This window comes from Leptonotus elevatus, chromosome 3 (genome assembly GCF_054856555.1).
Source record: "Leptonotus elevatus isolate MCC_2025b chromosome 3, RoL_Lele_1.0, whole genome shotgun sequence".
NCBI lineage: Eukaryota > Metazoa > Chordata > Actinopteri > Syngnathiformes > Syngnathidae > Leptonotus > Leptonotus elevatus.
The window spans coordinates 663,994-684,958 of NC_141241.1; the positions used below are offsets into that span (position 1 = coordinate 663,994).

At 46.6% G+C, this 20,965-nt stretch overlaps 1 protein-coding gene across 1 annotated transcript; it reads right to left on the reverse strand.

Annotated features, from left to right (window-relative positions):
• Window positions 1–37: 37 nt before the first annotated feature.
• LOC147176543 (plakophilin-3-like) lies at window positions 38–16,999 on the reverse strand. Its single transcript, XM_086071168.1, has 13 exons — window positions 16,598–16,999; window positions 8,959–9,035; window positions 7,763–8,355; window positions 7,128–7,251; window positions 6,840–7,044; window positions 6,494–6,653; window positions 5,935–6,043; window positions 5,709–5,873; window positions 5,083–5,268; window positions 4,847–5,000; window positions 3,927–4,122; window positions 3,348–3,435; window positions 38–1,031 (listed from the first exon to the last, which is right to left on the reverse strand). Exons 1-13 carry the CDS (start codon window positions 16,809–16,811, stop codon window positions 990–992), a joined length of 2,313 nt encoding a protein of 770 aa, XP_085927294.1. The 5' UTR covers window positions 16,812–16,999; the 3' UTR covers window positions 38–989.
• Between the last annotated feature and the right edge of the window lie 3,966 nt (window positions 17,000–20,965).

The following is a 20,965-nucleotide window of genomic DNA, read 5'->3' on the forward strand; positions in this document are numbered from 1 at the left end:
TGGTGATTGCCTCTGGGCGGGGCTAAAAAACAGTTCGTCAAATGTTCCAGTTTATTTTTAGCAACAAATACTTGTTAAACGTCAACATGTTTATTGAGTGACAATCAGTGAGAAACGTAACATTTTCCTTCATTAAGATGGTGACCGCTTCTAGGGGGCCATAAACCATCATCTTTCTGTCCGGCCAACACTACTTCATTATCTTATGTTTGCTATCAAGTTTACAAAACGTCCTCCAGTTTTTTTGTGTAGTCCCCACAGGCAAGTAAATTGATCAATCACCGCCACCTTGCGAAAGTTGAATGTGTTAAATGAGCAATGTTCACTGACCATAAACCAGGGGCCATAAATCAACACATTTTTAAATGCGTTGATGAGTTTCATGTTTTTTCCCCCCGAGGACAGCTAGAATAATGGAGGACTAGCTAGCTAGCTAGCTATGTAACAAAACAGTGGACAGTTTGACAGTTAAAATGTCAAACACCTCGAGGGGGCCATAAATCAACACATTTTCAAATGTGTTGCTGAGTTTCAAGTTTTTTTCTGAATAATGGAGGACTAGCTAATTAAAAAAAAACTGTTGACAGTTTGACAGTTAAAATGACAACCACCATTTTGAGGAGGTCATAAATCAACACATTTACCAAATAGTTTGCAAAATGTAATTTTTGCTTCAGAGGACAACCATAATGGTGAACTAACTAGTTGTGGAATAACATTTACGTCCGTTTAAATTGTTTCCAGTTTGGGAGGGGGGGGGGGGGGCAAAAACGTGTTTGTGTGTAAAAAATCCACTTTTTGCCATTTTAACTTAAGAAGTAAAAGTACGAATGTTTTAGTGATTAGTGAGCGTTGCCATGGAAACCAGGTAGCAGTTTGATGGTGATTGGCTGAACCCCATGCCGTCACTTCCTGTTCCTGTTTCGGCCATGTTAGGACGGTTAGCTGGTTAGCCGACTTCCTTTTGAGGGAAGTCGGGCTTTTAGCGTTCAGATGGTGGCGTCGGCAAAATCTCGACGCGCAAACCCTTTCTGAAAGACAACAAAACAAAACAAAGGAAACATTTACATGGTCAATGCAGGAACTTCATTTTATAGTGCTAAAAAGTCCACCGCAAAATAAAGCAACTGCTTTAAACCCTGGACCAAAGCTTGACATCCTATTTTGAAACCTTAACACAGACTTAAAACCCTAAACTTTTGCTTGACACTTTCAATTGATACCCGACCCGTTGTTTCAAAACGTAACCAGGTTTGAAAGTTTCATTTGAAACACGAATCCCGACTTGAAAGCCATTTGAAACCCTAGCCTTTATTTCAAACCCTATCGATTGCTGAAGACCTTAATGGAAGTTTGAAAACAAATTAAATGCCTTCTTTGAAATATGGAACCTAGTTAAAAACCCTGAGAAGCAGAAATGGCTAATCCAGGTCCAGAAAGTAAAAACCCTGCCACAGTTTGGCTTTAGCCATTGATGCTAGCTAGCTAGCTAGCTCCCGAGCAGGTAAATGAGCACCATGGGAGCTAGCTAGCTAGCTAGCATCAATGGCTAAAGCCAAACTGTGGCAGGGTTTTTACTTTCTGGACTTGGATTTGCCACCTCCGAAACGTATTTTAAAACACGACGCTTGTCTTGAAACCCGAACTTTTTACAAACCCTCTTCAAACAAAACCTTCGCTGGCCTCAGCGTTCGTGTGTGTAAAAATGCGCGTCGTGCTTTTGCAAGTTGTGAAAATGACGGCAAATAATATGAAAAGCCGTTTTCAGAGGAATTGAATTTCCTAAAGGAAGCTTTGAGGAAAGCGTCAGGCAGATCATTCCTGATGAAAGGAAAACTTTTTTTTCTTGGAACGCTCCTCTCGTCAAAAACAAAACCTGGAGGAGGAGGGGGGAGGAGCGAGCCAGTCGACCAATCGGAGAGGAGATGACCGCCGTCCATGTAACACGCACGCACGTGGACAACATCTGGACATGCACGCACACGCCCTCCCACAAAATAAAGAGATCCATCTGCGTGTCGTCTCCATCCAGGTCGCGGTCCCGCCCGGCGTGCTTTCGGTTCCGCCAGCATCAAGTCGTGCTACGGCGGTTTGAGCTGCTTTGGACTTTTATTCGGTACGCTTTGTGTGTGAATGGCGCCGTAGATCACTTTTATTGGGACGCCACCGCAACGCCTCTTTTGTGTTTGTGCGCGCGCGTGCGCGTGCGTGCGTGCGTGCGCGCTGACTCGACAACAACGTGAAACGAAAAAGAGGGATGGTGAGCATTCTTGGATCGGGTCTTCAGTTGATGAAGAACGAACACACTGGACTTACTGTACCCTGACACGCACGCACGCACGCACACACACAGTGTCGGTAGCGTGTGCTTGTGAGCGCGCGTGTTGCCGGGAGGGGTTGTCGCCATGGCAACCAGATGTCCGCAGCGCTCTTGTTCTCACACAAAGCCTTATTCTGGCGAGTTTCTCCTAAATCACGGGTGCGGCTTTCACAGGCAACGCCAGACCCTGTGGAACCCCCCATGTAGCCCCGCCCCTCCTCCTGTTTGATGCTGACTGTTTGTACTTGAAACTCGTTTGAAACTATAAAACCCTAACACTTTCTTTTCTAAAAAAAATTTAATAAATAAATACACTAACACTTTTTTTTCCCTAAAAAAAAGAACCCTAACACGTCTTTTGTCCCAAAATAAAACCCTTACACTTTCTAAAAAGAAAAAAAGAAAAAAAAGAACCAACATTTTTTCCTCAAAAAAAAAGAACGCTAACACTTTTTTTCCTCCCAAAAAGAAGAATAACCCTAACACTTTAAATCCCTAAGTCTCACATTTTTGAAACCCGAGTCCTGTTTTGAAACCCTGCTTTAAAACCCTTGCATTGGTTAAAACCCCCAACTGAGACCTGCAACCCCAATTTCAAATCCTACCACTGCATGAAACCCAAACCCTGGCTTGAAAGCCGACTTTGAAAGCTCGACCCTCGTTCGAAACCCCAACCAAGGCTTGAAGGCCTTCATTGAAACCCGTAGCTTGAAGAGCAACTCTTGTTTGTGAAAGCGTAATCGGGGCTTAACATTTTCTTGAAACCCGACTTTGAAAGCGTTGGGCTTCTTTAACAGCCAAACTCGAACACACATTTGAAACCCCATCCCCAGCTGAAAGCCTGACCTTTGTTTGAACCCAGGCGTTCAAATTTCAAACCGTAACCTTGTTTTGAATCCTTCATTTGAAAACCCCAACTTTTTGGTCGCAAAGCAGAATTGGACTTGAACCCTCCTCTGGAACCGCAGTCTTCACCGAAAGCCGACTTTGAAACCCGACCCAGACGAGTGTCGTGAAGCGAGCTCACCAGTTTGTAGTCTTTGTGCAGTTTGCTGTACTGGAACATGTTGCAGAGGACGGTGGACGCTGCTCTGGAAGCTTTCAGACCTCCGGCGCTGTCACGCACACACACGGGGTGACAAAGTGTGTGAAACGGCGCCGCGTAACGAGGAGGAAATTCCAAAGCGGCAGGAGCGAGAAGCCCAGCGCTAAACATTCATTAGCAACAATTACGGTCAAGTCGTTAAGCTGCCGTAGCGCGCTTCAGCGTTCGCACCCCCGCGACTCCGCCCCTTTTCAAGACACCGCTTTTTTGTCTTCTTTTTTTTTTACAGTACACAAGTCAGACTTTGGACCGAGTTCATCCAGAAAGGACGGACGGTGTTGTATATGTTAGCATGATGCTAGCGGACGTTCAGAATATTGGTTGAACTTTTTGGTGTTCCCAAAAAAAAAAAAAAAATATTCTTTCTTTTGTTTAGTGTCAGCTTTCGTAAACGTTATCTGCGAGCAAATGTGATTTCATACATTTAAATGTGTTTACACCAAAGCATGTAAAAGCGCTTTTCTCCCGCCAGTTTGCCGCGTTGTCTCCCGCCCGCCTTACCTGTTGTCGTGCGACATCTTGATGCCCACCAGCTTGGGCAGGCCGTTGAAGTAGGAGACGTCGCGGGCTGCCAGGGAGCTGCAGGTGACCAGGTGGTTGAGGGCGCCGCAGATGTTGACCACCACCTCGCTGGACGGCGTCTTCTGAAGGCCGTCGCCGGGCAGCTTGGACACCAGGACGTTCACCATGTTCTTGGCTGCGGGGACGGACACGCCGACGTCTCGGTCCATCAGTTGGCGCGGAGTCCGACATACGCTCGCATGGGAACGGATCAAATGATAAAAGTGCTAGCATGCTAACGTCAAGCATGCCGGATAAGACGAAGGTTGGTCAAGAGCCCAAAATGGCCGCTTCAAAACAAAATGGCCAGCTGACTTTCTTGTGCGTCCTGTTTCGATCGACCTTTCCGCCAATTTTGTGTTGATGGATGAAACTCATGTCAGAGGACAAGTTTTCAAATTCAAATGGACCCTAAAATGGCTGCTTCCGATGAAAATGGCCGTCCTGTTCAATTTAGGTCACGGGTCCTTGAGACTTTTTTGTGCCTCCTCTTATGACGGAGCGTTTTTTTTTGGTGCATCTCGTTATGATGGACACGCCACCTCATTTCATGCTCATCCATGAAAGTCATTTTTCAAACCAAAATGGCCGTCTCCCTTTTCCTATCCTTGACACTGTTTTGCATGTCCACCAAATTTGGTGGTCGAATCGGTTCAAATTTTGCAATTAGCCTGACTTTCCTGTTCAATTATGAGCAGCCGGCAATTGGACTCGGTTTCGAGTCAAATTGACCCGAGAGAATCTTCGTGTTGGCTTTTCTGGTTCTTTTGTTGTTTTTGTGTTGGGGAGCCCAAATACTGAAATTGGCGACTTCGGGCCATCAATTGGAATCAACTTTGAGGTCCCGTTTGAAGACTCACCGACGAGGTCCTTGTTGGGCGCGTGCCGGGCCAGGTTCCGCAGCAGGGCGCTGAGCGGCCGCAGTTCGGCCTCGCTGTCGGTGTCCAGCAGGTCCAGCAGGGTGGGCAGCAGCCTCTCCTGCTCCAGAACCACCACACTCAGCACCGACGACCACTGAAAGGAACGGCGCTTTGCTTTGGTTTCCGCAAGCCCGCCGGCAGGACGCGCCACGCGACGTGTTTGCCGGCAAGCCTACCCTGCAGTCTCCGGCGGTGAGGTTCTGCAGCGCCCCGACGGCCGCCTCCCTGGCGGCGGAGGTGCTGTCGCCGCTCTGCAGGACCGGCTTGTACAGCGCCACCACCCGCGGGTGCCACAGCCACTCGGCGCCGCGCGCTTCTCGCGACACCTCCGACAGGATGGCCAGGCTCTGCCGGCGCTGGTGCTGCACACGCAAAAACACGCGTTGCACGAATGGCCTGGCTGGCGACCATTCCGTTTGTTTGTCCATCGGAAACGGACGGACGGCGAGAAGAAGAAGAGCGTCTCGTTCACGTATGCGGCGCGTATAGAACGTTGGCGGCGGCCTGCTTTTGTGGCGAGTAATTGGACCCCCGCTGGCCTCACTTGTTCTAGCGGAACCCGACCCTCCCCGTGGACCTGAGCCCGCTTCTCGGGTTTCTGTCTGCTGCCCTCCGAGGCGGAGCAGACTCGATTACGCCGAGCGGGCCCCCCCGAGAGGTGCGACAGATGCGTCGGCAGGATATCCTGACGCGTGAGCTCGCGATCGGGCGGGAGAGAAAACGCCGGCAACACTATTGGCTTCCGATGCCGGCAGGGGACGAGCCCGGCCTTTCTGCCTGCAGCTCGCGAGTGAGGACTCACCTCCGCGTTCCTCTTGCCGTACATGGTGAAGCAGCCGATGGCCTCGGCCTCCCTGGGGGCGGAGCCTCTGCCGGGACCCTCCAGGCGAAGTCGCACCGAATGGGGCAGCTCCGTGTACAGCTGGTAGGACAGATTCCTCAGCACGCACACCGAGTTCTCCAAACCCTGAAGAGGAACCGGAAGAAGATGAAAAGCAAGAGGAAGCGGAAGCAGAAATATTTCTTACCTTGTCGTCAGCGCCGACGTCCTGCTGGATGTAAGACACCAGCGAGTCCACCAGACCCGACGTGTCCCTCATCTTCTCTCTCGTCCTCTGGTTGACCGAGCTCAAGTTTCTGCACCACAAACCGTCGACAATCGGGTTCATGCTAACGGGCAGACGGTCAGAGGTGCCGAGAAAGTAAAAATCCTGCCACAGTTTGGCTTTACACGCAGGTGCTAGCTAGCTAGCTCCCTAGCTAGCTCCCATGATGCTCGTTTACCTGCTAGCTAGCTAGCTCCCTAGCTAGCTCCCTAGCTAGCTCCCTAGCTAGCTCCCATGATGCTCGTTTACCTGCTAGCTAGCTAGCTCCCTAGCTAGCTCCCATGATGCTCGTTTACCTGCTAGCTAGCTAGCTCCCTAGCTAGCTCCCATGATGCTCGTTTACCTGCTAGCTAGCTAGCACTAGGGGCTAAGGCCAAAACTGTGGCAGGGTTTTGGATTTCTGGAGCTGGATTTGCCACCTCTGCGGACGGCAGACAGACGAGGGTTCTAAAAAGTGGCGCTGGCTGTTTGTGCGTCGTACCTGAGGCATCCGCTGGAGTTGTTGAAGATGTCCTTCTCGGAGGGGCTGAGGGGGATGCTGGCACAAAGAGGGATGAGAACTTTGCTGCTCAGCTCTGACAAAGCTTCTCTGCACAGCTTCTCCTTCAGGTTGTCTCTGGACGACAGATTCCACAGCACGCCTGCACACGCGACGTCACATTAGCGGCACGCTAGCGAGCAGTGGGCTACATTCGCGCGTCGTCGCTCGCGCTGGATTTGTAAGCGTGTGCTCGTCACTTTTGTTTTGTTGCTGTTTTATGATCTTTTTCCATTTGAAGTGCATTGCTGCCATCTTGCGGAATCTACAAGCAATAGGGACCAAGAACCTGTGATGTTCTTGCGGAGCTCCTCGTCCGGTTCTCCCAAGACGGCGACGAGGCGCGCCACCCCGCCGCCGTCGATGAGCGCCACCTTGTTGTCGGCGTTCTCGTAGATGAGGTTGCGCGTGGCGCCCGTGGCGAAGCGTGCGACCTCCAAGTTGTCGCTGGAGAAAAGTTGAACCAGAGCGGGGATGCCTTGAAGAACGCGGACCTGGCGGGAACGCGGGTCAGCGACGCGGGTCAGCGACGCGGCTCGACAAAAAACAAGAAATACGCCTTGAAGGGAGTACGTACCTGATTTTTGGAATCGTTGCTATGGTAACACTGGTGCTGAATGTAGGCGGCGCCCAGAATCTGCAAAGCGGCGTCGGGTTCGGACAAATAGCAAACGGCAGTGTGCATGTCCAGACCTTGCATCCTACAAATATGATGGAAACGAAAAAATGTAACAAATTTGAACAAGAAATTGTTTGATAGTAAATAGCAAAAAGTTGTGTTATGATAGAAAAAATGTCAAGATAGGAAAGTATGAGAAATAGAATTCATAATGAGAAGTTACTACTGTGAGAAAAAAAGGAAAGAGCTTAAGACCAATCATAATTAAAGCCAACTAGCTTAATGCTAGCATGTAATGTGAAATGTCATGGGTAGGCTAACAGAAGCTAGCATTCCGATAACTCACAAGAGTATGAAAACGTTTAAAACATTTTTTTACATTTTGAACAGATATAAAATGTGTGATTCATCGTGGGTTAATTATGATTAAAAATGTTAATTGCCTGACAGCCCTAGTCAGTAATTATGCATAAAGTTGATGTTGTTTTAGAATAAAAATAGCAAGATAAGAAAAGAGGACGTGAAGAAAAACAACGTAAGAAGTGGTAAGAAACATTCCCTGCAAAATGCGTAAAGTGGCACATAACCCTCACCCTCCCAGTTGGTCATTGCTGTGAATGGACGCCCCATCCAGGACGTCCAATCCTTTCCCGACGCTCCTGACGCTGCGCATGGACGGGGCTCGGTGAATGGACGCCGCCCTCTGCATGGCGGCGGCGTGCTGCACGGCGTTCTGGTACGCCAAGGTGAGGCCGGGTCGGTGAACGTGCCACTGCGGGGCGCGCTGAACCCCCCAGCCGTCGCTTCGGGCCCCGCCCCCCCATCCGTCCTGGCTGTAGGTGGCGCTGTGCTGCTGGCGGCTGGCGATGCGGCTGATGGTGCGGTGCGAGGGGCCTTTGTAGGCGAAGTGGACGGGCATCTCCTCGTCGGGCCAGTAGCCGCCCCGCGGCCCCTGCGGGGCCAGGGTGCCGCTGAGGGTGCGCCTCAGGGTGGCGGGCGGCGGCATGACGCTGTCCGGCGGCGGCGGCGGCGCGTGGTCGTTCATGTCGGCCTGGCACAGCGATTTGGTGCGGCGGCTCCTGTTGCTGTGACTTTGGAAGCTGCTCTGCGCCACGCTGGCTCGCACCTTGGAGGAGGTCTCCACCGCCGAGCGAGACGAGAAGCCGCAGGAGGGCCGTGTGGGGACCTGGACGTGGGCGTGGCCAAGGACAGACACAAGGTTGCGTTATGTGTTTCGTTTGCGACGGGATGATCATTGCGGCCTCTATTTTCCTTATTTATGTATTTATTTCGTCATTTATTTCTTTAACATTTTGGCAGTTTTGGTCCTCCGTGACAAAAAATGTCTCGGGCCTCCTTCCGACTTGAAAAAGGTGCGGTACGAAGAGTTGCTAAGTGTCCCACCAGGTGCTTTTCCACCTTGAGCGTGTTCCTTCTTGACAGGAAGCGGCGTCCACAAGCAGGAAGCTGACCTTTGGCCTCTGCATTGTTGCTGCGGCCAATCAAAAGCAACACGTCCACATCCTGTTTGCATATCCCGCCCCCCCCCCCCCCCAATTTCATTGTTCTGGCTTTAATCGCATTTCCACGTTCCGAGGCTCCGAAACCAGCAAAAAGAAAAACATCAGCGTCGATCGGGTTTTCACGGGAAGTCGTGTTCTCTGCTTTCCTCTCAAGCTCGCAGGGCGTGTTCCGTTTATGAGCTGCCCCTTCAACTATTTGTTGTTATGTCATGATGACATCATGACATAATAACAGTGTGACCTCATGCACAGCGGCGAGCACTCACCGCCATGATGCGACTCGGCGTGTGGATCATCGATCTGGAGCTGAAGCCTCTCGCGCTCGGGAGCGTGTACTCGCATCCTGGACACACACAAGTACACACGTACAAAGACACAACTTTTTGAAGGAAATTGGCCGTGTCAAAAGCAAAATGGCGGATTTCGTCAAACTTTTCAGGTATGACCTCTTGAGACTTTTTTTGTGGGGTTTACTGCCTGACAAATTTGGCGCTGTGAAACGGACTTGCTGAATTTTCAAACGGACCAATCAGGAAAAAATGTCAGACTTTTAGAGTCGTTTCAGTTTTTTCAGACTTTTTGGTGGGTCCGCATTCAAATGTCACCTTGCAAAGTGAAACTGAATTTGGAGGCCGAATTTCACAAACATTTGTGAGCTTGAAGGACGAATGGACAATATGAGCCTCCAATTTCTGTGTCTTTTGACAGACAGATTCGTTTTTGTGGGCCTGCTCGTGATCGACACGCCTACCAAATTTCACGATGCCAACTGAAACTGGCTTCAGTTCAGAATTTGAAATTTTGAAAAGTTGAAAAACGTTGAAAACCCCCAGCAAATGTTGACATTTGTTCTGAAAAGGCCACTTTTCCTTTTTTGTGGGTCTACTCATGAAAGTCATGCTGACCAAATGACATGCTTCTAAATGAAAATGGCTGACTTGAGGGACCCTAAGAATTTGCCAAAACCAGCCTCAAATGGCCGCTACAACCTAAAATGTCCGCCTCCGTCTTTGTGTCTTTTCACTCATGGACATCTTGAGACTTTTTTGGGTCCACTCATGATTGACTTGTAAACGTTGTGGTCGTCACAATGCAGACTTTTGTCCGCAATCTTGTGAGTGAATTTGACAAGAGAGGAAGGTCAGCAACTCGGACGGAAGGAAGGGGGAGGGAGTGGGAGGGTTAGTTGTGAGAGGGGGAGGGGAAGGGGGGGGGGGCGATAGGGAGGGTCTCCGGGCCACATGCCAAACTGGAGCCTCGCTAGGTCACATGTCAACGCAGGAATGCTCTCACTACAAAGAGAGCACTGACCGACTCAACAACAACACAATGGAGTCAATATGAGAGATCTGTCAATCATTCAAACACGCACGCACTTGAAAAGCAGGGCGCGAGACCACCCGGTGTAGCATCTGTGACGTCGCGACACACCCCAATCCAGCGTGTACGCTTTTGCCACGCTTATGACTTCGAACTGCCAAACGGAAACTGAGTTTTCGTCTGCGTCGTCTGCACTTCGGCCGCGCTGTGACGTCACAATTGAACTCATTTGCATAATCCCGCCCACCACACTGAATTTAATTTATTTTAATTCATTTAATTTAGGCATATATTATTAATTATTATAATTATAATTTCATTTAATTCGATTTCAATTCGATTCATTCGATGTCAACAGGAAGTGACCCGGAAGTGAACCGATGTCAACAGGAAGTGACCAGATTTCAATGACTACTACTTCCTCAAGCACTTTATGCGGCTTTGCAGCTTGCAAGAGTCAGCAGTCCCATTCAAAATTTCCGCGGACATTTTTCTCGTCTTTCAACTACAATTAATACTTTGTAATTTTCCCGTAATTAACCTTGAGATCTACTTCATAAGCATTCATCTTAGCATTCAGTTATTAGCATTCAGCATTCACGCGCAATTTCTGCAGAAATGGCACTTTGTCAAGTGACGAAAGTCGTTTAGCTCATCTCTGCTGCCAAAGTCCATCAAATATTTCGCTCTGGGGTTTCAAAACGGTTTTTGTGATGTTGGCTCGTTTTCAGCGCACCAGAATCGGACGAGCAAGGTGGGGCGCTACATTCCAGCGTCCGAGCGAGCCGACGTCACGTTGCCTGTCGCGTTCGCGGACTTACACATGACCGGACTGTCAATGCTGCCGGGTCGACATTGGGAGAAGTGAAGCCACTGTCGGCCATCTTGCCTTGCCACTCACTCACTGATTTGAATACATTGATAACAATGTTTTCAGCCCAAAAACTGCAAAGTTGTCAGGAAAAGTGGCAACGTAAGATGGCTGCCTTCTAAAGCCCACTCATATGCAGTTCCATGGCCGCGTGTTGGTCTGTACGCACAAAAGATTTCAATTGGCCGGACTTTTTGAGAAGCAGCTGCTCATTAAAGCTTCTTCTCCAGCAATCATTGTCAGATCAGCTTTTGGCAAGCAAGTGTGGGAACCGAAACTCTCCTGTGAGACGAACCAGCGGCAGAAGATAGCGGCCGACTGCTTCCTGTCTGCGTTTGGGAGCCGCCAAGCGGCCATCTGGCTTGCCGGGTTGGAGAAGCTGAGCGGGAGCATCGGCACGGCCGGATTAGCGGCGAGCGAGTCTTTGGTGAAGGCCGCGCCCCCCAAACCTCAGCACATGACTTGCTGAACTTCTTTGCGGCGAGTCAAAAGTGTTTGTGAACGTCTCACAAAACCTGATGAAAACCCAACGTTTGCTACGTTCGCATGCCAGCTTTCATCGGCCCTTCAGATTCCTAAAATGGCCGACGCCGATGTTTGCGAAAATGTCGGCATCGATAATTGGCCCGGCTGATCATCGGTCGAGCCCCAGTTTGGACAAAAGTATTGGAACACGCCAACAGCAAGCGATAATGTGGAACAAAGTATTGCGACACCAACGGGGAACTTGAAGGGAGACTTTGTTGGACATGTTGTTGCCTTTTTGTGGGAAATTTTATCCTTTGGTGACTTCAAAAGTCGCTGACATTTGCTCGCCACGTCCATTTTTGTTCTTCCACACAGAGCTTTCTTTGTGCAATGAGAAGAGAACGGGAACTTCCCGGAAGTGTTCCCACACACTTGGAAGCATAAAATTGCCCAACAGGTCTTGATAAGACGGATTGACGGATTGGCAGGCGTGTTCCAATTCATCCAAAGCTTGTACTTCCCAGAATGTGCTTCCCAAATCCCCGCGGACGCTGGAAGCAGATAAGGAGCATCTTGAGCTTTTCCAGCAGGTCAACAAAAGTAAACACCAAGCCAGACACGGCCTCGCCGAGGAATGTTAACGGCGCAGCCGACCTCCGACCTCAAGGGAACGCTGACGCGCTTCCTGTTCAGCCTTACCAGGCGACAACGACCTCGCGGCCGCAAGGTACAGCGAGGGAACGCCATGATGAAGATCTCCCAACAGGAACGGGACTCGGAATCTTCACGACCGCAATCGCGCTCGTCTTCGGCTCGTCGTGATTTATGACACTTGAGAGCCGCTCCGCACTTTAGCCGCAAACCGCTAACGAGCATCTTTTAAAAAGCGCCGCGTGTCTAAATTCAGCACGTCCTCCCACGCTCGGCACCAAAGCAGGATTCGCCATCAAGACTCCCGTTCTTCTTCTTTGGGAAAACGTCCGTCTGACGTCCAACGTCCAACGTCTGGCCCTCATTTTAGACTCAAAAAAGAGGAGAACTGCATGTCGACCGTAAACATTGTTAGCTATTGTTAGTTTCTAATAAAAACGATGTCATTTTTAATCATAATTAATCGTCATGACTTTTATAGTTTACTCACAATGAATCGCAAATTTTATATATGGTCTAAATGTACAATAAAATAAACAATCATTCTAAGTCTTCATACTCTCGCTAACACGATGACCTCACGGCCTTGAACCGATATTTCGCAAGAGGAGTGCTGAGTGCGCCCTGAGCGAGACATTCGACGTCAATGTCAAAAGTCAGCTGACAGGCCGGCACGCTGAAGCCAACATTCCCGAATAGACGCGGCGATAAGAAAAGTGAGCCGGTGAGCGACGATGGCCGCCGTCGGACCGTCTCGGGAAAAGCGCCACGATTGGCTAATGCAACGGAAGAAAATAGACGCACCAAAAAGAAACAAAACAGACAAAATTTAAATTAATTAATTATAATCATCATCATCATAAATACACAATAAATAAATTTACAATAATAATAATAAAATTATATAACGTATAATATAAAGTTTGTGAACCCTGCAGGCATGGTCAGATTTTTCGTATAAAATATTGAAATAACCTTATTAAATGTTTAGTCATACCCCAATTTACAACGCTGACATTGAAAATAATGGAATTTTTTTTTTAAATAAATAAATAAATAATGGAATTGAACAAAAAGAATGATAATATTGTCATTCATTCTTGAGCAAAAGTTGTCGATTTAAGAAAAACTGTGATTTCACGGGTGCTAAAGTATGTGAAGCTCTCACTTCATCGAACCGTGAACCTCCTTCTGCAATGACAACTTCATCCAAACACTTTCTTTAGTGACTTATCGGGCTTTCACATCGACTTTGGGGGATTTTTGCCCGCTTCCTGTTGAGAGGTTGGATGGGCGCCGAGCATCAAGTGCCCGCTTCAGGTCCCGCCGCAGTATTTTGAAAGAACTGAAGTCAGGATTGTGACTGGGCGCATCCAGAACACGAATCCGGAACACGAATCTTGTTCTTCTTCAGACATTCCTTGGTTGCTGGAATGCTTTGGATTATTGTCAAGTTGCCGGATCCATCGTCCACCAGGCTGCAACTTCACAAACAACGGCTTCAAGACTAAAGTCACGTGATTTTGTCTCCGTTTCAGTCCGTGACGCACAATTTCGTCGCCAATCCTCTCTCATGTCATCGGTCCATTTCGGTGGTTGGTTTCGCTACCAATTTGTCCGACCTGATTCTACGTGACTCTACAGCTCAGGGTTCACTCACTTTTGCACCTACATGAATTGACCAAAAACTATTTTTTATTTATTTAAAAAAAGAACAATGCATTGAATTGATAAACCCACATCTGTTATTTCATATCAAATGTAATGATTCAGATTGAACAACAAAAGCAAGTTGAAACCATTGCAAAGTCCAAATTGCTCAAGAGGTTCACAAACTTTTGAGCAGCGCTGTATATATAATACATTTAAAAAATAATAATAATAATAAATGTAAACAAATACAAATAAATAATTAAAAAGTAAAAATTCGACGAAACAAAAACAAAATCGATGCACTGATAACAGCCGCCATCGACTTTCCATGGAAAGCCTGACAAATGCAACGAAACAAAATCCAAGGATAACAAATTTGACAAGCTCCATATTTGGCAGCATTAATGTCTAAAATATTGAACAACAAATGAGCCACAAACAAACACAAGCAGCAAAAGCGCAGCGTGCTAACGAGCACGCGCGCTAACGGCGAGCGGTCGACATGTTTCTGTTGTGCTTCTCTTATCGCACGCAAACGGGGCGAGAGGACGTCCGCGTCCGTTCCTTTTCCCGGCAGTGGAAACCATGACAACACTTCTGACCTCCACTCACTCATGGAAGACCACAAAAAAAAAAAAATGGTCACACAAAAGTTGCCACAAAAACAGGAAACGGTGCCAACGCGGCCTCACAAAGTCGCGGCAAAAGTATTAACGCTCACAATCTCGTGTACAACAAAAGTTTGGATTCAAATCTTGGACTCAGTAAAAAAAAAGACAAACTATGGATGTTGAACTGCGCGACTCGTTCCCTGGCGGCCATTTTGAAAGTGGAGTTCCCCATATTGTCAGCTGCGGCTTACGGATGAAATGCTGCATCCAGCAGTGAAAATGCACTCGGATCTCGTCGACGGACGGTTCTTCGCAAAGTGCACCACGAGAATCATCATCGAGATCATATGAAGTGCTTCATTCAAGTCTCAGGCGTTGTCTTGTGTTGACAACGATGACAAGCACTCGCCAGATGCACGTTCAGCGTTGACACGCCGCTGCTAGCCCTTGCTAACGACGGCGCGCTAAGGAATGTTGCGACAAATAATTAACACTTGCACGCGGCAGTCATCTTTCAAAATTTTGGGATTTCAACCTACGACTGCGCGGTCGTCGCTTGCCAAAAGAAGATTTGAAGATGAAAAGATTGGGACAAAAGACAAAAACGCAGTCAAGGCAGAGCGTCATCACCAAGTGGGGAAAAGAAGGCACAACCGTCACATGACCAACAACTAAACGTCTCTCCAAAATTGACGGCAAGACCAGAAGAAAAGAATCTTTGGGTTTTATACACAAAGAAGAAAACGTCCTTTTGCTGACGACAGAGATGGCAAATCCAGAAAGAAAAAACCCTGACACAGTTCGGCTTTAGCCATCGATGCTAACGAGCTAGCTAGCGCCCTAGCAGGTAAACGAGCACCCGGGGAGCTAGCTAGCTAGCTAGCTAGCACCCGGGGCTAAAGCCAAACCGTGGCAGGGTTTTGACTTTCTGGGCGTGTTTTTTGCCACCTCTGCCGCGATATCATTTGTATGTTTTCGTGTCAAGTGTGTATCGCGACTTGACGGCGAATGAACACGTTTCGAGTCTACGAATGTCAATTAGCAGCACGTGAACTTTCCCACTCAACCACGACAGCAAACTGTTCGCTGCTTATCAGCTCGCTCGTGTTGTTGATTTAAGCGGAGTCCTTGGACATGAACATCTTATCTGTTGCACCAAAAACTCACACAACGCACAAAACACAAGCGCACAACTGTGCAACACACAATCAGTGCAGCGCACAAGAACATTTGAAAACTTTAGCGTTCGGAGCCGTTTTTCGCTGGTTCGGTGGAAAGGTATCAAAATAAAGTGTCACCGATCACACTGCAACATTTATTTGCGTGTTTCGCTCGATATCATTTTTTTCATGTTAATTCCTTTCAAAATGAATTCAAATGGCTTTCATTGAGAAAAACAAACAAACGAGATTTATGAATTTAGCACAAGTGGATATGAGTTAACATCACTTAAGAAACAGTCATCTGACTGATGCATTAACTGTTGATCTTTTCTTTTTGATAAATTCAATTTAAACTATAAAACAAATGCTTTTACTGACAAATATTTTAGTGAATTGATCACAAAGAGAGCTAACGTAGCCTAGCTTAGCTCAACAATGGCATAGCGCAGATTTCCAAGATGTTAAGTAACTTGTTATTTTACAATATTTTGAAAAAGCAATTCAAATGTAACCTTTCCAATTCAAAGTGAAAGTTCTCCAAACAAAAACAATTTTCTTTCAACGTGTAAGTTATTCATCCGCGTGATGCTAAGCTACTCTTTCAAATACAGTCAAGCTAATTGGCATTTCCTTCCTCTGAAGCCAAATTTTGTACCAGTTTGCTGATTGTGATTTGAATGCTTCATTTTATTTATAAAGTAGATCAAGCCAGATATTTTTATGGCGACAAAACAAGTGGATTTGTGAATTTACATGAGATTTTACATAAATAGAGCGAACACCGTTTTGTGTAACTTAACATAACTCGTTATATATGAAAACTTTTTTTCTTTAGTAATTCAAAAGTAACGATTAATATCGCGATCATAAATACATTTGATCCCATTTCAACATGTTCGTTATTTATCAGCATGTTAGCACGTTCATATTATGGCAATTGATTCTATGCAATTTTTTTTTTTTTTTTACTTTGTTGCGGTTTTAAAATTATATTCAAACATGACGCAACTCAATCTGTTTCTAAAACAAACAAAGTCCATTTGTGAATAACTTTTCGGTTATTATCACTGTGTCATTATTATGATTATTATCATTTGCATATATATCTTTTTTTTGAACAACGTAGCGTCATTGCAAAAGCGAGGCGAAGGTGGAAAACGTTTCTCACCTGCGGGTCCGAGCAGCGCGTCGTCGTCCATCATCCTCCCCATCGACGGCGACTTCTTCTCGGCCAAGCGCAGGCGAACCTGCTCCTGGACCCTGCGCGCCTTGGCCCCTGCGTCCGAACACGGGCCGTCCGACGGAACCACGTAGGCGGTGCACGACGAGTTGGGCTGCAGGGCCGACAGGAAGCAACCCTCGGCCACCGCCGCCGCGCTCATGCTGAGACGGCGAGCGAGGAGAGCGGCCGCGAGAATCCGGAGGGAAGGCGATCGGCGGGACAAACCGGACGGGACGAGACCGACCGAACCGGCGGCGGCGAGCGGGGCGCCGGTCACTCGCGCACTGGCCAAATGAGGAGGAGGAGGAGCAGCGGGAGGAGGAGACCTGATAGTGACCAGGAGGGGCCGGGAGGGCCCGGGAGGGGGCGGGGTCCGGCCTTGGCCCGGAGCCGAGTTGAGCCGAGCCGAGCCGAGCCGAGCCGAGCCGAGCCGAGCCGAGCCGAGCCGAGCCGAGCCGATGGAACCCGATACGCCGGCGTCCACCTGCTGACTGACTGGAGGGAAGACAGCAGCCACAAATCGTACTGGCATCTATCTGCACGCACACGCACTCACTCACGCCCTCGCGCACGCACGCACGCACACACAAACACGTTGGGTTTACATTTCTTGTGGGGACATCTCATTGACCATGCATTTCCTAGATCCTTCCCCTAACCTCAACCAAAAGCCAATTCAAAAAGTCTTGACCCTCAAAAAGAGGTCTGAACTTGTTTAAACCACCAAAATGCCCCCCCCCCCCCAATTTCAAGTTGGTCCCCACAATGGTAGTTAAATCTGGAAAAACACGGGTGTATGGGCCCCACGACCAATGCAAAAGTGTGTTGTTGTTGCATGTGTAGTGTCTCCGCCGCCCTGTACCCCCCACCCCCACCCCCACCCCCCCAGGACACACACACACACACCACCACCGGCCGGCCGACGGGATTATTGTAACATTCCGGAGCATTCCGCAGATTTGGAGGCGGACGGCAGGCAGCACATGAAGAAGACAAAAAGGGAGATTTACGAGAAACCGTCCATCGTTGCAACACAAATCACGCAAACAGCAACATTGGGCGCCTTGAGATACGAGTGAACCGGCTTACGAGTTTTTCAAGAAATGAGGTCGTTGTTTGAATCTTCTTTTCTTTTTGCCTTGACTTGCGAGCGCAAATTTGAGTTTCGTGCGCTATTAAAACAAAGACAAAACAAAGCAACTTGCATGTAAAAGTGTACTGTTACTCCAGAATTAAATACACAGGCAATGATAGATTCATAAAAATTAAAGTATTGAGTGGAATGTATAGCTAACTACAAACAGAACAAAATACTCAAGTGAAAGTCAAAAGTAGGTTGCATTAAGTGTAATTTATCCCCAGAAAACGCAAGTAAAGAGTTACAGTTATTCTTTGTCCTCTGCAAAGAACAACTAATATTACTGCAGCTTAGTGACGTTGCAACTTTCTTGTGTGTGCGTGTGTGTGTGTGCGCGCGCGCGCGTGTGTGTGTGAGGATCAAATGGACGGAGGGCATTTACTTCACCGCATTCCAAAGGCGAAAGCAGATTTGAAGAAGACCGATGGACGGTTTGGGATCCACGTGGACTCCAAAAGTCATCTGGATCTCATTTTGCTGCACGTTCGCTTGCATTCAGCAAGTGAGACGTTTCCATTTTCCCGTTTCTTCACATTTGAGTTTTGAAACACACCCGATTGGACAAACAATTGGCTTTTTATTGTATTATTTATCATTATTTCAAACAGTAATTATTATACATTAAAAAAACAAAACAAAACACAAATGCAAAAAAACGTATTGATCAAGCAATGACTTAAAAATAATTATATATATTTCTTAACCGCTTGTCCTCACAAGGGTCGCTGGAGCCTATCCCAGCTGGCTTCGGGCAGTAGGCGGGGTACGCCCTCAACTGGTTGCCAGCCAATCACAGACCAACAACCATCCACACTCACAATCACTCCTATGGACAATTTGGAGAGTTCAATTAGCCTGACATGGATGTGTTTGGAAAAACCCTTGCGAGGACAAGCGGTTAAGAAAATGGATGGATGAATAATTATATATATATATATATATATATATATATATATATATATATATATATATTTGTTACTTTAAATATAATTAACCAATTAGTTGTTAAACATAATTGCATGTGTAAAATTAATTCTTACAAATATTTTTATTCTATTTAAAATAAATAAACTGTTATTTGTTTTTAAAAAAAGTACATCTAAAATTGTTCATTTTGCAAATACGTTTTACTTTAAAGTACATCAGCATTATGTAATGACATAAATCCCAATCGTTGTGTGTAAAATTGTTTATTTTACCAACACATTTATTCTAATATTAATAGTAAATTAACTGATCAAAATTATTCATGCGTTCTCCGAACCGCTCATCGTCAGATAATTCAATAAATACAAACTCATTTGTTAAATCAGGACGCCCCCTGGTGGCAGATCTTATGAACGACATCAGAGCGCGGATCACCAAATCTTTCAAAAAAGTTTGAGCTGAAATCATCTAAAAATCTTTTTATTTTAAAATAAGGTCCCTTTAAAAAATTTTTTTGTCAAAACCCACAACGTTTTTTTTTTTATAAGCATGAACATTTGTACAAATAGCAACTAAAACACACAGTAATAACCTTTTCTCTCCCCATAACCTTTAAACATGAAAAATGTGAGCACAAAACCACCTGATGTACCTGAATTATTGTTCTTCTTCGTTCCACTTTTATTTTTCTCCAAATATTGTTCACAGTCCATTCCTATCTGCTGCCATCTCGTGGCGACAGTCTGAAGCGCACTTGTATATTGTAATTTTTGGCACTTATCTAAGACAAAAAAATAAATAAAAAATCAGCTCAGGGTCAGCGCGTATCTCTAAAAACTTGAAGGTCAAGGCACTCATATCTCAAGGCACCACCACACTTGGCTTTTTAAAAATGAATCATTCCAATTTGGTAGAGTTGAAATTTAGAAGACGTTTCTTTTCACTTTAAAGGAACGCCGACTCTGTACGACGACGCATTCCCTTGAAGTGTGTTTTCAAATGAATTGTTGAAGGATTGAAAGAAGGGCGAGGAGACCTTTTTTCACTTGTTTTTGGAGGCGACTCGGGGAAAGCGCAGCAGCGTGCGAGAGCCTTCTTTCCAAGTTCACTTCTGAAAATTCGGATGAGAATTCTTGAGATCTGAAAAAAGTGATTGCTAACAGAATTTTGTATGATCAGAGCAAACGTAGCTGGTCCGGTAGTATACATGCTAGGATAGCTTTGAAGCTAAAAAGACAGCATCGATGTAGCCTCCATAAGTGCCTGTTGGCATAGAACAAAAGAGGGACGTGTCAAGGTTTTCCACATCTGTGATAAATCAAAGTGCGTTGTGATATGCAGTCTAGCATGTGCATCCCGTACAGAGGTGGCAAATCCAGGTCCAGAAAGTAAAAACCCTACCACAGTTTGGCTATAGCCTCAGGCGCGAGCTAGCTAGCTCCTTAGCAGGTAAACGAGCACCCTGGGAGCTAGCAAGGAAGCTAGCATCCCACAGTTTGGCTTTAGCCCGAAGTGCTAGCTAGCTCCCTAGCAGGTAAACGAGCACAATGGGAGCTAGCAAGGAAGCTAGCATCCCACAGTTTGGCTTTAGCCCGAAGTGCTAGCTAGCTCCCTAGCAGGTAAACGAGCACAATGGGAGCTAGCTACCTAGCTAGCACTAGGGGCTAAAGCCAAACTGTGGCAGGCTTTTTACTTTCTGGACCTGGTTTTGCCACCTCTGATCCCATACAATCAAAAAAAAAAAAGGAGATAGACGACTGTGAGTGAATCCAGCTCAAAGTAGGAATCTTTTGTTTTTTTTTAACTTTCATAGCATTTATAGTCAACTTTAGCTGAAATAACTCATTCGGGACAAGCAAAAAAAACAAACAAACTTCAAGTTGGTAATGAGATGTAGCGACCTGTACAACTAAGTACATAAGTGTCATAAGCATAACAATAAAAATGGAATGCATCCACATTCCACATTGTAACCAATTATTTATTTTGTTTACAGCCAATAGTAGTGGACGTAAGAGTGACACCTGGGGAATTCCATTACAAATTATTTTCATCTTTCTCTCAAAGTGTCACCTGAAAGAAAAACATTACAGGAAAAAAAAAGAAGTCTTAATTGTAATAGCAAGAATGTTTGAATTTGATCACTTGTTCCTTTGTGGATTACGGAAGCGTGTGGCGGCCATTTTGCATCAAATAAGCGCCACTCAAAAATGAACATTTTCAAAAATAATAAGCACACAAAGACAAAC

Coding starts and splice junctions, on each gene's coding strand:
- LOC147176543 (XM_086071168.1), bottom strand. CDS start 16,811: ATGAGCGCGGCGGCGGTGGCCGAGGGTTGCTTCCTGTCGGCCCTGCAG. Junction 8,356..8,958: donor CGCCGAGTCGCATCATGGCG/GTGAGTGCTCGC, acceptor GCCCACGTCCAG/GTCCCCACACGGCCCTCCTG. Junction 5,269..5,708: donor ACGGCAAGAGGAACGCGGAG/GTGAGTCCTCAC, acceptor TTGCGTGTGCAG/CACCAGCGCCGGCAGAGCCT.